This window comes from Lineus longissimus, chromosome 5 (genome assembly GCF_910592395.1).
Source record: "Lineus longissimus chromosome 5, tnLinLong1.2, whole genome shotgun sequence".
In the NCBI taxonomy this organism is placed as follows: domain Eukaryota; kingdom Metazoa; phylum Nemertea; class Pilidiophora; order Heteronemertea; family Lineidae; genus Lineus; species Lineus longissimus.
The window spans coordinates 4,112,693-4,129,247 of NC_088312.1; the positions used below are offsets into that span (position 1 = coordinate 4,112,693).

Here is a 16,555-nt window from a genome sequence, read left to right on the forward strand (position 1 = left end):
TTTTCCTTAGGGCAGGATGGGATGGGAAAAGTTCTGGATACAACAGTTGCTGTTAATATTCTACTCTTGTTTCAGTTACGTAAAGCCCGCCGAGGAGAATGCGAACGCGGTTTCTCCACCGGTCTCAAACAATTCGTCATGCACAACAAGGCACCGCTATGGAATGAAAACAGTCAGGTTTATCAGTTGGACTTCGGTGGTCGGGTCACCCAAGAATCTGCCAAGAACTTCCAGATTGAATTTCGAGGAAAACAGGTGCCAAATCCAGCGGTGGGTATCTTGTGCTTGTACTTGTAATTTCGTATATTGTGCAACAGATCCTCTGACAACATCGTTATACACTTATTTTGTCCCTAATAAGTCATTATCAGGTCAGCAGGATTCTAGGAGAGATTTTGTTTAATGGCCAAAATCAATATTCAAAAAGATGTGCTCAATGTAACTAAATGTGTGCTCGTGTGTGTGCAATTTCTCCTTCAACGAAGCATATCTTGATGTCTTCCAGGTGATGCAGTTCGGCCGCATTGACAGCAACGCATACACACTCGACTTCCAGTATCCATTTACAGCCATCCAAGCCTTTGCAGTGGCACTTGCCAATGTGACGCAACGTCTCAAATGATGTCCGTCTCTGTATCTATTCGCAAATGATGTCAGTCGCTTACTGCGATGTTGCCTTTTCACTATTCTTAATCAGGAACAGATTTGTGTGGCCTCAGCTCTGGCAACACTAGTAACAGAAAACCATAGTGGAAAGACTGACATCTGTAAGAGAATGACATGCTATAATGTATGTACAACTGGTACTTATTGTATTGTTGTTTGATGTTTGCTGTTTTCATGAGTATGTTTAAGGCACAAAGTAGCCTTCAGGACTTAATGTTCTTGGACAGATACCAGTCCTGGTAATGCGAGGTCGTAGATTATGACTCGGTCAGTCTTTCAAATCTACTTTCAGTGCTTATTAGAGACGTAGATGAAATTGAAAACCTGACAGGCCATCTGATGTAGATTGTCGGACTTAAATTGAAGGGTGTTTGTTTCATGAAGAGTTTCAAAACTGTAAATTACTGCAAAACTGGTCAGGAGCCATCTAGACTTCACAAGAACAGTATGGTTCCTTTACAAGTAGGGTACTTCTGCCTTGCAAAATAAAATGTGATAGCGCCTGACTGTCTTTTGAGAAACTTGAAGGTCCTTTTTACTCCATGTTGAATGCATCTTGAACTTGTGAAGTCCGTAGCTCTTCTTAAACTGGGAGATGAGTACATGTACATGAATCTGATACTTTTGTATTGAATTCTATTGGCTATTTATTTTCTAAATTAAGTATAATTTATAAAATTAGAAATGTTGCTAGGACACTGCCTGTGTGCATTTATACTGAATGATGTTGATGTTTTTGTTATTGTATGTTATTATATAATTGTATGACTGTTGAAGACCTACCATAGGCCAAGATATTATGCCATCATGTTATTTCACTCTCAGTTGAAAGACTGTTTTATACCAAGACGTACACGAGGGATCAGGATACATTTTATCAGGCATTGTCAAAACAACCCTTCATAACCAGAATTAGCCTCACGAGCAAGTGGTTATGAGCTAATCCCGAATTATTTGAACAAGGAGTGAAATAATGTAGTGATTACTATCTGCTAAAGTGGGGCAGGGAATAAAAAAAATTCCAGAAGAATTCCAGGTGCTGCATGTTTATTGAGGGAGTTTATTCCATTAGACTTTCAAAGATCTGACATCTATAAAAATGCATTCCGTATTCTAGTGACGATTCCATATTTAGATCAAAATATTTTATCCAGTAAAAATACATTCCGGTCAGTGATTATGAAATTAAAATTGAAATGGCCAAACATTCCCATTAGATAATGAGATGATGAAAGTTTTTAAAATGTCTAAGTTGTTTTTAGGTGTGCTGTACACTTTCATCTACATGTAAGTTTCAGTCACAAGTAGTTAAACTGAAGGCAAGGTAACGTTTATTTAGTTTGTGTAGTTTCCTTTGGGCTAATTGCCTTTCACTATTGGGACAGTTTTGCAAAGTAAATCAGTACCATATCAGTAAAGAAAATTCTTTTTGATTTTCAATCGCCAGATATAAAAAACTTCAAGGGTGTCAACCAAAGACAGGTCAGTATTACAAGACTATTTCCAAATAGATTTAAGGACCATGCATGCAAATTAAAGGGAACTGAAACCGCCAAGCCAGTTCGTATGACCTCGTTTTCATTTCCCGCGTATCGGGTGATCAGAACAAGGCATGAATGAAACATGGCGCCTAGCTGTCAATCATTGAGTGACGTCACTACTATGGAATTTACTACGAAAACTCATGAATGAAAGATCGCATGACTCACGTGATTCTCACATGATTCTCAATAATAACAAATTGAACTGCGCATGCTCGGGCACTGGGGGCGGAGCTACAAATCTGAACTCGAATAGGAAGTTGGAAGTTTGACTTTCTCGGGCGGTGAAAGTCGAAAAGTTGAATAAATCGCTCGGCGGTTCCAGTTCCCTTTAAGGAGCGATTTAAATTGCTGCCATCTGCGACATATGCAACAGAATTTGTTTGTATGTGGTACCCATGGTGGACTACAACAGTAATCTGTCATTGATCGATGTATAATACTTGCAATGAATATATTTAAATCAAATTTACATTGGCAGGGACACTTAGAAAATGTCATGGTTTACTGTATTCTGTTGCATTTATTCATTTGAATGAATGCAACAGTTGAGATAATAGTCGTTATGAATAATTCAAGCATAAAGTATGAAAAACTACATGTGAGGATTCAGCTGTAAAATTGATATGAAACAGTACATGTGAAGGTTGAGCAGTAAAATATGAAACAGTATGTATGTTTAAGTATTCTATGTGTAAATTGATACATGTAGTTGTATTATAATGGGCCAATGTTGTTGAGGACAGCTTTACAAAGAACAAATGGGGCTAAAATGGGTGTAAAAAGAGCATTAAGATCAATGTTGTCTCAACCATGTTTCAAGTTTACTTGACTTACGTCAACTGTGAATTTGTTTGGATGCAGCCAACTCGAGGTCAACTGAACTTGGGATCATGGTCCGATGTTATTAAGGTGAGTTTGAGACTTTTCTAATTTACATCAATTGTCAGATTTATTTTTTATAAATTTGCCTGGGATGTACTTTTTATTGAAACTTGGTTTCACATATTTTTAAGAAGACAAGTGTATATATAATGTTATTATTTGAGTACTGATGACTGATTGAATACTTTGAATCAATGAACTCATACAAGTTTTATGTAGTAAACAGCAGACAAGCTCATTAGACACTCCAAGAAAGACCCCATTGTGACTGACAAGTGTGTGCTATCCTTGGAGGTGTCCTGACATCATCCACCACGACGCTTCATCATGAAATTGAAATACATTTATAAGGTAAAAATAGTCCTTACAGAGAAAGACAAAGACAGCTGGCAGATTTTTATCATAATTTTGACTTCTTCTGATTTAGCTGCCACTGATGCCCTTTGCTAGGACTGTGGTGGGGCCATAACTCCGGTTACTGCTTTTTCTCATGTGGAAATGCTCGATCATTGCAAAATAATAGAATTTGGCTACAGTCTTCAACTCTGTTGTGCATCTGTTTATTGTCCTGTTCCTGCAAACTGGAGGAGGATAAGAATGAATAAAGAACAAATGAATGTAGTGAATTATGCTGGGTCTTTCCTCCTTTGTTTTGGACCACAGGACCACAGTCCATTTACAGTCAGATCTCAAGTTAATGGCCTCAGGGATGAATTAATGTTAGAGATAAACCAGAGTTCACATTGAATAGTTTAACTCTAGCATGAATCCATCATTCCTCTGATTACTGAAATATTAATTTGCAATCACATTGAATGATTTATCTCCAGTTTGAATCCATCCCTCAGATGACCACATTAACTTCAGTTCCTATTGAATGGTTCATCACCAGTATGAATCTACATCCCTCAGATGACCAATTAACTTGAGTTCCCATTGCATGGTTTATCACCAGTATGAATCCACATCCTTCAGATGACCACATTAACTTGAGTTCCCATTAAATGGTTTATCACCAGTGTGAATCCATATCTCTCAGATTACCACAGGCCATGAGGATCCGGTTTACCGTCCACCTCCCGCATGGGTTCAGAGCTTACTTCAAATTTTTTCATTATTTTTGAAAAAAGTTATTTATTCTATTGTTGCCATTACTTTTTTTATTCAAAAAATCTTTCCAATCTTATCGGCGGTGAATATCAGTCTTTAAGTCTCCTCCTTTCACCGCCGATAACTCCAGCCGGGTAATCTGTCGGACGCGCGGCCATCATAAACGGGTGGCCTATCAAATTGCTCAACGCAAAGTAATTGATGACGACCTGAATTGATAGTGCCACCCTCCGGATCAAGTTACCCTTCTTCTATACAACATGCACTGTGCATTTGGGTCAGGTCAGCATCCCTGCGACAACCACGAGTGAGTGTAATCTTAGTGTTGTCCCGACATAGGACACTTGGCAAAGGAAGGGAATGTAGGGAGACTACCGATAAAGTAATAGCCCTTCCGACGGCCGATCAGGGGGGAGTTTTCGGCGGTGAAGGATGGATATACGCACAACTACGGTAGATCATTGTCTCCTCTCGCCACAACCTGTCCTCGCCTTTGACGTTTAGTTTTATTTACTCACCACAGATGTCAGCACCATACACTACAGCGCCGTCTATCAACTGTTTACGACACTAGTTCGTCACAACACTTAATATTATTGTTCTTTTATTCCGACAAGAACACAGTTTTTACCCTGAATAAACAATTTATAAGCAAATAAATACTATGTTTATTACTCTTAGATTTGGTGGTACGTTACACAATTGTTTTAGAGCGTTTCAAGTTATCAAAAATTGCAAGAACGGGAAGTGAATTCAAAATCGGCGAAAATGCATGTGCAAACCACACACTGACACTTAGGCCTAATTATGATTTATGCACTGCTACAAACATGACAAGTGGAATGCTTATATGCTATGCTTCTACGACTACTTCAACTTTCTTCCTTGCTTTGTTGCTTTGTTTAGGCGATAGTTTGTAAACCTGAGACCGACACTGGAGTAAGTTTGAGAGTGACTCGGATTGGCGATACTTTTTGGCACCGGAGGCTAAGCATCGACTCCGATTGAAGCTGAGGCCTGGGGCTTGGATACTACTAGTTAGTAACTAGTGAATAGAGTGAATTTATTTTATTTCCTTCCAGTTATCAAACCATTACACAGCAAGGCCAGTCGGGGGCCTGGGGGTGTGGTACCACAGACACTGTGTCACAGCGTGCGTTTTAGCACTTGGCCTACGCTATGTGGCTTAGGATTATAAAACATCTGCTCATGTCGCAGCCATGCAGAAGAATGTCGGAGACGAAATAGAGAATAGGAAGATGCCATTTCGATCAAGACGAAATAGAAATTCAGCTCGGTCAATCGCCCATAGAATCCATTTAATTGTCAATTTTCTTTTTTCAGATGATGACAAACTGTTGGTGAATCCAAACTGTGCTTGTAAAAATATCCTCGAGTTTATCCGTGAAAAATGTGATTGTGATAAAAGTGGTAAGGATGGTCCATGCCTATCTATGCAAGCTTTGTAACATCACTTGGTGCTATGACCAGCCTCAAATGCCTCTTCCAAGAAAAATTGCGTCAGTTTAATATATATCTTTCTCCATCCTGGTCACCCTTCAATTTTAACCACATCATACATAACAACTCCTACATCCTGCCCCTTTTCCAGCATTAGTTGACCTGTGTGACGAGAATGGATGCGTCAAGTATCTTCATGAGCAACCAGAGATGGACCTCGCTTCAGATATCATTCAGGATAAAGCAACATATATTCCTCTAGTTGTGGAAAGTAAGAAAATACATTTACCTCTTGATAGGTTGGTTAAGCCAGTGGTGAGAAATACTCGCATGAAATGAGGGACATTTCAAAGTTGTGTCCATGTCCTCCTCCAGCATCTCAGAATGCCTCCAACATTACAATTACAATTAGAAATCATCCATAGTGTTTTACATGGAAATATGAAAGGCTGGGCAATTGGAGAGAAAAAGGCAGAATGCAGTGCCCTACTTAAGTTCTTCAGCTAAACCACTAAACCAATATCGTTTATGGGGCCAGTATATAACAGTACAAACTTTGGTCTCGATTCAAATCGTCTGTCACATATGTGGGGCAACCCTTATTATTGGAACTTTCTTTTCAGAGAATGAAGACCAGACTATCAAGAAGTTTCATCCACTTTTACAAAATTGCAAAGCAGTCTACCCAACCTTAAAAAGTAAGCCTTGTCACAGTTACAGGTCTTCTCGGAGCCATATTTTAACTTGATTCACGACTCACTAGAGGGAACAAAAAGCAGTGTTGGTACTAGTCATTTTAATCATCTTCAAAAATTTTGGCAATTGGGAGTTGCTACATGCATTGATTTTCTTGGTTGTTAAGTCCTATTGATTTCTCAATGAAAGTCATGTCATGTACATTTGTAGATGATTTGAATCAACTGTTGCAGCTTAACAATGATTCTCCAATCCTTTTCTTTTCAGAAAAATTGAGGGAGCAATGTCCAAAAGGTGAATCAGTGAAGTCCACATCTACGCGTCCTGAAAATATCAGTGCTGCAAGAAGTAAAGGAAACAAATCTGTTCTCGATTTGAGTAAAGGCAAGAAAGTCAGCCTCGCTAAGAAGAGAGCATAGTCAATGACTGTATGTGTTATATAGTCCGTCCATCTTTTAGTTATTGTTCAAAAACTGCTTATAATGAATGCTTTTGCAATTGCTAGGTAACTGTTACATGTATTGATTCATGTTTATAATGAAACTAACAAAGACTCTGGTTGTCATATCTGGTTTCATGTACCCATCAGTGTTGATCAAGCACAGTCCTCTCAATGTTAAATACGCACTGTTTGACAAAAATGCAAATGGAATCTCAGTAAAAAAAGGCCAAGAAAAGCAAGGTGTGTCCCAAATGATATAACTGAAAGACCTGTCCCTAAATCTTTTGTTTATTATATTAAGTGTGATGTTTTCCTAGATTTCTGCTATCTATACAGTGAGAATAATATTTTATAAAAGTTCCAAGTTGTACGATTCTAAACTAAATCTGTCTGTTTTAATTATATGCCTTTGTATATTTAATGCATCCGCTGAGTACTGTGAAATCAGTCAGGAACCATCCCTACTTTCTATGACATTATGCACCTGTATTACAAAATGTATTTGATCACATTTTAGTACACTGCTACATCAAAGTTATCAAGGTTGGCTCCTGACACTTTTTACAATACATTTAAACCTTGATCTGAATGATCCATTAGGTTGTGGACGTCGTCATAAATATAGGCAAGCAAGTAAATTGACAAACCATTTACGACCTATCTTCAGGAGTGCTTTCAAGGACTGCTTAAAGGTCATTATTCTCAGTTAAATACCTTGTAGTTCACTGTACATGTCTGTAAATGTGTTGTGATTCTCTTTATCTGACCCATTTCTCTACTTGTTTATCTCACCTACATGTATATGTATGAGTCATCTAATTTCCAAGTGTTTTTCTGTCTCAACTATTGTCTGAACTATGTTAAGTGCTGCAGTTGTGATAAAACTGTTTGCTGATACATATACTGACCGGTGAGAGGTCACACTTATCAATGTATCGCCACAGAAGTGTAAAAATGACTCAGACAAGAATAAATTTTATATAATTGTTATCATTTCAAATCTTCATTGGTGTCATATTTTGAAATCATGTATTCTTCAAAAGGGGACATATTTGGCAGATAAAGGGAGTGTTTGTGTTTGCCTGCAGATATGTCACCGTAACTGTCTTCTTAAGGAATTCTGTTTCCTGATTTGTGATGACTGTCAGGGGCTTGCACCTTTATACTAGGCTCTGGGGGAAGATTGATCCTGAGATGATTTAAAGATTTGAATTTCTGATTCTGTTCATGTCTTTCCGAGTGTCTGAAGAATTCAGTTATGTAGCATAAGTCATTGCGTAAGCTGCTTTCCATTTTCATTGACAGTTGGCTCTGATCCTTGGAGTTCTCTAATCCTTTGAGTTCTACTTGGAGTGTTTTTTCAGTTGTTCGGCAATGCCGTTGCCAAAATCTGGGTGGACCTTTGAGAAGTTCTCAATTGCCCTCTTCTGTATGAAGGGTGCAGCAGCCTTGACATGGCCAGCGATGTTATTGACAAGCCTTTGTCTGGCTTCTGCATCAAGGGTCTGAAACAACAAAAGAATCTAATCTGACTTGTGTTATTTTCTAAGGAGGTGTTCAGGTGTTGAGCCAATGCAAGCCATTTAGAAGGCAAGTGTGTTTGCTTATCACCAAAGGAGAGCACTTGCAGCAGTGGCCCTTGGTTGTGCTTACCTTAGTCCAGAATTGTGTGACTTGCGAATAGTTGTCCTCGTCACCTGTATCATACCTCAACACATCTCCAGTCACTTTGTCAGCATGTTCCAGGTACTTGGGATCATCCTTAGGACCCTGGAAGCTATTAGGATAGTAGTTGGGGGCACCTCCTGAAATATCGAAGAAATCTTTGTCTCAATTGGTGACCTGTTGAGCTTCAGACCTCATCTCCAGCACCTGAAGACCAGGCATTCCCACTCGTAGCTGGAAACAACAAAGCCTGAAATGTGGGATAAACAACTGAGGACAAAGTCACAATCAACATTTTCAATGCCATACTGGTCGAAAACGAAACTGAAAAAAAAAAATCCCACCTTTGTTATCTGTGACACACTGAGGTCCATCCCTCTGGTAATTGGACCCTCTAGAGTTGTAGGGACAATTGACTGGAATCTGCAAGTAGTTAGTTCCAAGCCTGTGTCGTAGGGTGTCAACGTAGGAGAACAAACGGCCCTGCAAAGAGAACTGGCGATTGTACCTTGATACACAAACTGATCATAGCTCAATTCCTCTCATCAGTTTCTCTGTCTCTTCTTTCCCTTTTCTTTCTTTCCATCGGAAGTTGTTTGCACTGCCCTGAATTGTCTTTGAACGAAAGGTTAGAGACAGCTCTTGGATGTGAGACAGATTTGCTGATAAAGCAAACTTGTGATGACTTAGAACTTCAGGCATCGTACATGTATATTTGTCATTTCGTTACCTGCAACATCTTGTCAGGACTTGCTTCTATTCCAGGGATGAAATGAGCTGGGCAGAAACCAATCTGCTCAACCTCAGCAAAATAGTTTTTGGGGTTGCGATCTAGGACCATTTTTCCAACTGGAATCAGAGGGTACATGCTCTGTGGCCAAATCTGGAAATATGAGTTGGAGACAAGTTACAACTCGGTCATATTCATAGTGGTCCCAAAGAACAACCAGGTAATAGGTCAAAAACTGCAAGTGTTGACGGGACACCTGGTAGCGAATTATGGTGAAAAAAGGTTTCCTTAGATAATTTCCAAGTTTTACCTTAACTTTAATCTTCGTCCCGTCTTTTGTCAGTGTCTTCAATCGTTTGCTATCTTTGTCCTAAATATTTGCCAAGAAATCAAATATAACTTCGTTGCTTTACCTTTGTAAGATCAAAAGGATTGAAAGATACTTTATCCGCCTCCTCGTACGACATGACCTGGATGAAGACCGACCAGGACGGGTGGTTTCCCTTGGCAATAGCCTCGTGCAGATCCCGGATGGCGTAGTCGGGGTCGGAACCGGCCAGTTCAGCTGCCACATCTGCAGGCAGGTTCTTGATGCCTTGGTCGGTCTGGAAGTAAAGAGGGGCTGACTTGATATACACCACAGCACAGCAGTTGATATGGATGTCAAACGAGGGACCGAAGACATGGTTGGGAGTTTAAGACTAAAAACGAAAATAGGCCTAATTCCAACCAAGGACAACCGAAACTTCTAGATCTTGCGACTTCTAGACTCCAGCGGCAGTCAATTTCATTATCCTTATGGGTTGTTTCCCGTTAGATTCTGATGACAACCGGTTGCTTTCATGTCCCTACCTTGAAATGAAACTTGCAATAAGTTGGTTTTCCCTCCGCATTTACCAATTTGAACGTGTGACTGCCATAACCATTCATGTGGCGATGACCATCAGGGGTCCCACGGTCGCCAAAGAGGAAGGACACCTGGTGAGTGGTTTCCGGACGTAAGGTAATAAAGTCCCAGAACATGTCAGCATCCTTCAGGTGAGTTACTGGGTTGCGCTTCTGGGTGTGGATAAAACTTGGGAACTAAATGGAAAAGACAAAAAAAACAATAGTATTCTATCATCATGCGTTTAAGTCTGTTCAATCCACGATGTCACCCCAATCCACGATGCAGATGGCCCCTGCCCTCACGTCGATCGCAGCAGTCCCTTAAGAGGGAGTTCATCAAGCTAAAGCAAAAAGTGACCGGGAAATTAGTTATAAAGATCAACGTATATCGCAATATCGAATTCCCGGCGGCTAACGCGCGACAACACCAAATGTTCATCCTTTTCCTCGCGGTCGTCTCGTTGACATGCGGATGTCACATTATGTTACGACGAACGAATCACCACTAATGCAAACCCAACTTGAGAGGTATTCTGCTAATGAAGTGAATCAGCTCCTTTGAAATATATAGCCTATCCGGGGAGTCTGCCTATTTATTGTGGCAAACATGCCCCAAAAATATAGGTTCGTCCTTTGACTAGTTATCGCAACGTGTCTAGTTATCGCAACGTGTCTACCGTCGCCTTATCGCCGTCTTTGGACAACAACTTATGCAAGCGACTACATATCGTTTTGCTGGAGACGAGAGCTTCATTACTTACATGAATGGGATCCCTGATGAAGAAGATTGGAGTATTGTTTCCAACAAGATCCCAGTTTCCTTCCTCTGTGTAGAATTTGAGTGCAAAACCTCTAGGATCACGAGCCGTGTCAGCAGAACCGCTTTCACCACCTGAACGCCAAAGACAGGATGACAAAACATTGAATCTGTGATCGTTTGAGGGCCTATTCCCGAGCTACGTTTTTGTGTCTTGTCCCCTACCTAACCAGTAAAGACCCGATTTACACTAGGGTGTTACTGTGAGAGCCGAAGAAGATTGATGAAAATATGAAACAATGATAGCGGGAACTTTTAAGATTATAAAATTACCACTGGGGCCAAAGCGTCGTTTTTTTTGCAGCGGCAAGTAAAACACCCTTGGGAAATGGAGATAGTTCCCGCATGCGTTTGATATTGAGATAGGCCTATACATGTCTACATATCATCGCGAGACAGGCAGGAGCCACTGAAGAGGGAGTCATTGATACACTCCGGACGCAGTGGACCGGTCTCGTCCTGTCGCCCGATATTGTGGAAAGACGATCACGGATGACGGCATGCACGGACTGCTTTGGAGTTATTGAGGTATATAGGCCTGGATATTGTCCCAACTATAATACAGATAGTTCCTTATTAAGACCGTCATGACGATACCAATCTGATCCGTCACCCTTCACGATCACCAATAACTTCTCAATAATCATTTTGAGCAGTAGAAAAGAATGCCTCGTTATAAAAGTGCCGACTCATTCCCAGGGCTCATTCGATACTGATGCTCTTCGAACGACCCAGATATCACGTGGGCTATATAATATCAAGGTTAGACGAACAACAGAACTTTCTAGTGATATTCATCGCACGAACACTTACCAACAGTAGAAAATCGGGCCGCCATTGGTGTCCGCTTGCCAACTTTGGCAAATGGAACCGCTTTGGTGTATTTGGTCACGTCATGGGTACATTCAAAGTAGCCAAAAGCACCTAGAGGACAGAAAAATTATTTAAAAGCTACAATAACATGTGTGCAATAAACATACAGAGTGGATTAAAATCATGGATCAATTGTCTTGTCAACAGTCCTAAGTGGTAGTGTTGCTGTAGAATCTTTGCGCAAAGATGAAGGACGCGGGGGCCGACATTAAGTAACGAGGATCGAGTTCCTCTTCATCTCTCCCAGGAGAAAAAAATTGTGTCTTATATCCTTGAACCCTTTTCCTAAGCGGGGTGGGGTCTCCAAGCAAAATCTTGACGAAGGACATAGGCAAAATGTCAGGAAAATTGACAGCTCATCTTTCGTCTTACCTGCGCCCTTAGCATGGACCACTCGTTCCGGGATCCTCTCGCGTCCAAAATGGGCCATTTCATCAGCGAAGACGAAATCTTTGATCAGCATGGGGCCCCTTGGTCCAACCGTCGTGGAGGCCAGTTTGTTCCCGACCGGGGTCCCAGGCGCATTGGTAAGGACATCCCTTGTCTGAAACCAAAGGGAAGAGTAGATGGACACTAGTGTAGGTGTACCGTAAACTTTACGCTAAACTTCATGCTTGAATTGTACCTCCCCTCGTCCAATTCCAAAAACTGAACTACATGTACTCGATGTTCAGAATGTGCAAATGATTGACATAACAGGGGATCATTGGACACGTAGACAAAAAAAACTGTACGTAGGGGGCGGAGGATGACCTGAGAGGTAAGACCAATTTGTCTCACATCATGCCGACTTAACGGTGAATATCAGTCCTAAAGTCTCCTCCATTCACCGCCGACAACTCCCGCCAGGTAATCTGTCGGACGCATCATCATAAACGGGTGGCCAATCCAACTGCTCGACACAAAGTAATTGAATGACGGCCTGAACTGATAGTGCCTACCTCCGGATCAGGTTACCCTTCTTCTATACAACATGCACTGTGCATTTGGGTCAGGTCAGCATCCCTGGAACCGTACTCATTGAACACCTGGTCTTCAAGTGCGTGTCTCGTGCGACAACCACGAGTGAGTGTAATGTTAGTGTTGTCGCGACATAGGACGCGTGGGAAATGAAGGGAATGCAGGGAGACTACCGATAAAGTAACAGCCCTTCTGACGGCAAATCAGGGGGAGTTATCGGCGGTGAAGGATGGATATACGCACACCGACGGTGGATCTGCATGGTCTCTCACATCCACATAACTAAGATGTTGTCCTCCAACGCAAGATCATTAATAACTGGTAACAGAGTCTGCGTTCGGTCACCTCTCACAAGTGGCCAAGTTAAAATGACGGTGGTAACGCCGACAGCAAGGGGCAGAGTGTCGAATGTGTCGGATCAGATTTCAGTTGTGGACAGTCCGGAGACGGTCTACGTATTCATCACACAGCGTACATGCCGACTACCTGGGATAGACGACAATACCAAAATAGAGGGTAGGTCAGCCGAAAGGGTTGTTCTGCCAAGAGGATGGCATCCAGTGAAATCAGCTGGGACGCTCTTAGGGATGATTTGTTTGATGTAGACGTCCAAATGGAACTGAAAACATAATCATACATACCGGATTTGCCTTGGCGTAGTCCTCCAGCTGTGAAGCACATTTCGATCGTTCAGAATGAGCCATGGTTGCCTGGTGCAAATGTGACTATATGATGAAAAAGCAAAGAGCTACTCCTCGACAGATGTAGATTCCGCAGTGAGCTGTGTTTGTTCAACAATAATATAAATATTCTCGTTAGAGTGACGTGTCTGATGGCCCAGTTACGTTGAAAATGGGTCGACCCAAAGGTATTCATTGATATTCTATTTTGTTGATGATATAGTTGGGCGGTGCAAATACCCCGTTATACCGTCTCCCACAGACTTTATACTGTCTTCAGAGTTGGTGCAGGTGATTTGCATCTGGAGTCCCATCCATTGTGACTGCCTCGAGCAACAGTCGCAGGGGCAGGGCGGCTTTACTTCGGTATATATTTGTTCTTCTTCTTCTGTTTGATTAGTAATGATTGACATTTTCCAATTTTGTTTCATCTCTTACATGAAGAAGAAAAACGCGTTGTTGTTAATTTTTTTGCACGCAAAACTCCTAGCGCGAAAAACCTGCACCCTTTTACGGCGCATTTCCATGCATTGTCGTCGCAGTAGAGGGGTAACCGAGCGCGCGCGCTAACATAATCATAGAGAAGAGCGGCATAGGCGGTAGGACATGTCGGCGGGACCGAAGACACGCTACGTGCGTGTTGGCGCTCGCAAATCAGTATCACCTATTTATGATTGCCACCGCTGGTTTCTCTGAAGTGATATAAGCTGAAGTATCCCCAGATCGAAGTCCCGGATCCGGATCGAAGTATTGACATCATGGTCGCCCGGCATGGGTACTGCATGACGCGATACATTTGGCCACATAAGCGACCGCTGGTGACCTCGGATAATATACTGCATGAGAGAACACAGATAATGATGTCTTGGTCAATGGGGACAATCTAACATAAAATCTTGGCCATAAGATTGGCGTGGGACAGTGACGAATTCACAATCTGTTGAATACGGTAAAATCAGTCAGGACTGAGTTGTCTCAACGTGTAGGTTATATGCCGGAACCGCTATAGTACACGTTGAAAATCTTGGCATATGGTTAGATTGATATCCATATAAAGCCATATTTATTGATGGATGTCTTCCCGAACAATGACATCCTTGTATTCATTTTGGCTGTGCGAGGACGTGGCAATTGCGCGTTTTGAACACAGTAAAACTGACCAGGAGCCGTCCGAGCGACTGAATCACGTGCCACCCCCACTATCTTCAACACGTGCGCTTATGCTCTGTTCTTAATTATACACATGTATTTGGAAGCACGTGCTTCTATATTCCCACAGCAAATAGGCCTACCTTGCAAACTTAAAGAAACTATCTTGTAATCAGATATGCAGCTTTTAACGTACCGAATATTTCATTACTCTATAGTTTTTCATAATTTGAATTGCTGTTTTCAGATCACACGTTTTATTTTTTTCAATTTATCATCCAATAAGTAAGTTTTAATAGCGTAAAGAGTGTGCCGCAACCTCCCAGCCAATCCAGGGACCATGGGATAGGGCGTTGGTGTCCGTAAAGTCGAGGTGTCCTCAATAGGGAGGTTATGGCATTATTCCAAACAGTGGACTCATGTGTATGATCGAACACGGGTGTCGTGAAGCCTATAGCCTACATATTACATATTCCATTTAGTTTTAAATATTAACTATCTCAAATATTTTGATGCCATTTATATGCGAACTTGAAATTACTTTATTGTAATACCTTATGGCATTTCTAGTGGAGTTCGTATCAATTTGCCAACATTGATATATGCAGGTTGTATTCGTACGCTACATATACAGTTAAGCCCATAATTATTCATACCCTTGACAATTTTGGAGTTTTTTGTGTCTGTACATTTTATTTCTTTATTTATTCATATTCAAGTGGCATACACATGTGAAAGAGGTTGATAACAAGTACTTCAAGGGGTAATTTCTTTTATGCAATGTTTTTTTGTATTTTATTTCAATTTATTAACAAAAAGTGGCATGTCCAAAATTATTCATACCCCACTGACCCCCCCTTACAGGTCTTAAGTATACGGCTATTTCTTGTTTACCAACTAGTCGGGTTGGGTAATATTGTAAGTCACAATGATGTTATGCAATAATTTGAAGCTCTTCAGTGGTTAACAACCGTCCTGTGGCCTATAAATTCAGGGGTCCTAACTCACCCAGTATTTCGATGATCAGCCAAGGCACAGACATCATGACGAAGCAAAAAGAACTCAGTGAAGACCTTCGCTCGCGTATTGTGGCTACACACAAGAATGGGAAGGGGTATAAACCGATTTCCAAGCAGTTTCAAGTACCTACGGCAACCGTTCAGAGCATCATAAGGAAGTTCAACACATTCCATACTGTAAAAAACCTCAAGGGGCGTGGCCGGAAGTCGAAAGTTTCACCCACGTTAGCAAGGAAACTGGTGAGAGTGGCCCAGAACAACCCTAGAACCACTACCAAGGCGCTACAAACAGATCTAAGCAAGTCTGGGACTGAGTTGTCAAGGCAGACAATCCAGCGAGTATTGCACAAGGGGGGTCTCCGTGGATGCCGGCCAAGAAAGACTCCTCTTCTCCAACCCAGACACACAGCAAACCGCATAGCATTTGCCAAGACTCATCTAGACAAAGACGAGAGCTTTTGGTCCTCAGTTCTTTGGTCTGATGAGACCAAAATAGAGCTTTTTGGGCACAGGGACGTGGCGTTCGTTTGGAGGAAAAAGAACGAAGCCTTCAAAGTGATAAACACGGTTCCAACGGTGAAGCATGGTGGCGGGAGTATCATGCTCTGGGGATGCTTTGCAGCTAATGTAACAGGCAACCTCGTCAAAGTGGATGGTATAATGAAAAAGGAGCAGTACAGAGATCATGGAGCAAAACATCGAGCAGTCAGCCGAAAAACTTGGTCTTGGGCAGCAGTGGAAATACCAACAGGACAACGACCCTAAACATACAGCTAAAGTGGTCAAGAAATGGTTCCTGGACCACGATGTAGACGTTTTGGAGTGGCCTAGCCAGAGTCCAGACCTTAACCCCATTGAGAATCTCTGGAGAGAGCTGAAGACCCGAGTGATGGCAAGGAAGCCCACGAATCTCAAAGATCTCGAGGCGTATGCCAAGGAAGAGTGGGCCAAAATCCCGGTAGAAACCTGCAGC

General features: G+C 41.6%; 3 protein-coding genes across 3 annotated transcripts in view; 2 read left to right on the forward strand and 1 right to left on the reverse strand.

Moving 5' to 3' along the window:
- Positions 1–3,718, forward strand: part of LOC135487979 (tubby-related protein 4-like) — a 37,898-nt gene extending 34,180 nt beyond the window's left edge. Inside the window, exons 11-12 of the mRNA XM_064772308.1 lie at positions 76–270; positions 506–3,718. Coding sequence (XP_064628378.1) covers positions 76–270; positions 506–622 — 312 coding nt within the window. The 3' untranslated portion in view covers positions 623–3,718. The remainder of the gene's footprint in view (positions 1–75; positions 271–505) is intronic.
- Positions 3,719–4,733: 1,015 nt separating this feature from the next.
- Positions 4,734–6,440, forward strand: LOC135488265 (uncharacterized protein CXorf65 homolog). The gene is made up of 4 exons (XM_064772803.1): positions 4,734–4,891; positions 5,547–5,633; positions 5,815–5,934; positions 6,287–6,440. The coding sequence occupies exons 1-4, from the start codon at positions 4,867–4,869 to the stop codon at positions 6,409–6,411; spliced, it is 357 nt and encodes a 118-aa protein (XP_064628873.1). The 5' UTR covers positions 4,734–4,866; the 3' UTR covers positions 6,412–6,440.
- A 4-nt stretch (positions 6,441–6,444) lies between these two features.
- On the reverse strand, positions 6,445–13,530 carry LOC135488264 (catalase-like). The gene is made up of 10 exons (XM_064772802.1): positions 13,376–13,530; positions 12,147–12,318; positions 11,715–11,825; positions 10,846–10,976; positions 10,049–10,279; positions 9,610–9,801; positions 9,197–9,349; positions 8,811–8,949; positions 8,455–8,606; positions 6,445–8,306 (listed from the first exon to the last, which is right to left on the reverse strand). Exons 1-10 carry the CDS (start codon positions 13,436–13,438, stop codon positions 8,145–8,147), a joined length of 1,506 nt encoding a protein of 501 aa, XP_064628872.1. The 5' UTR covers positions 13,439–13,530; the 3' UTR covers positions 6,445–8,144.
- Positions 13,531–16,555: the final 3,025 nt, after the last annotated feature.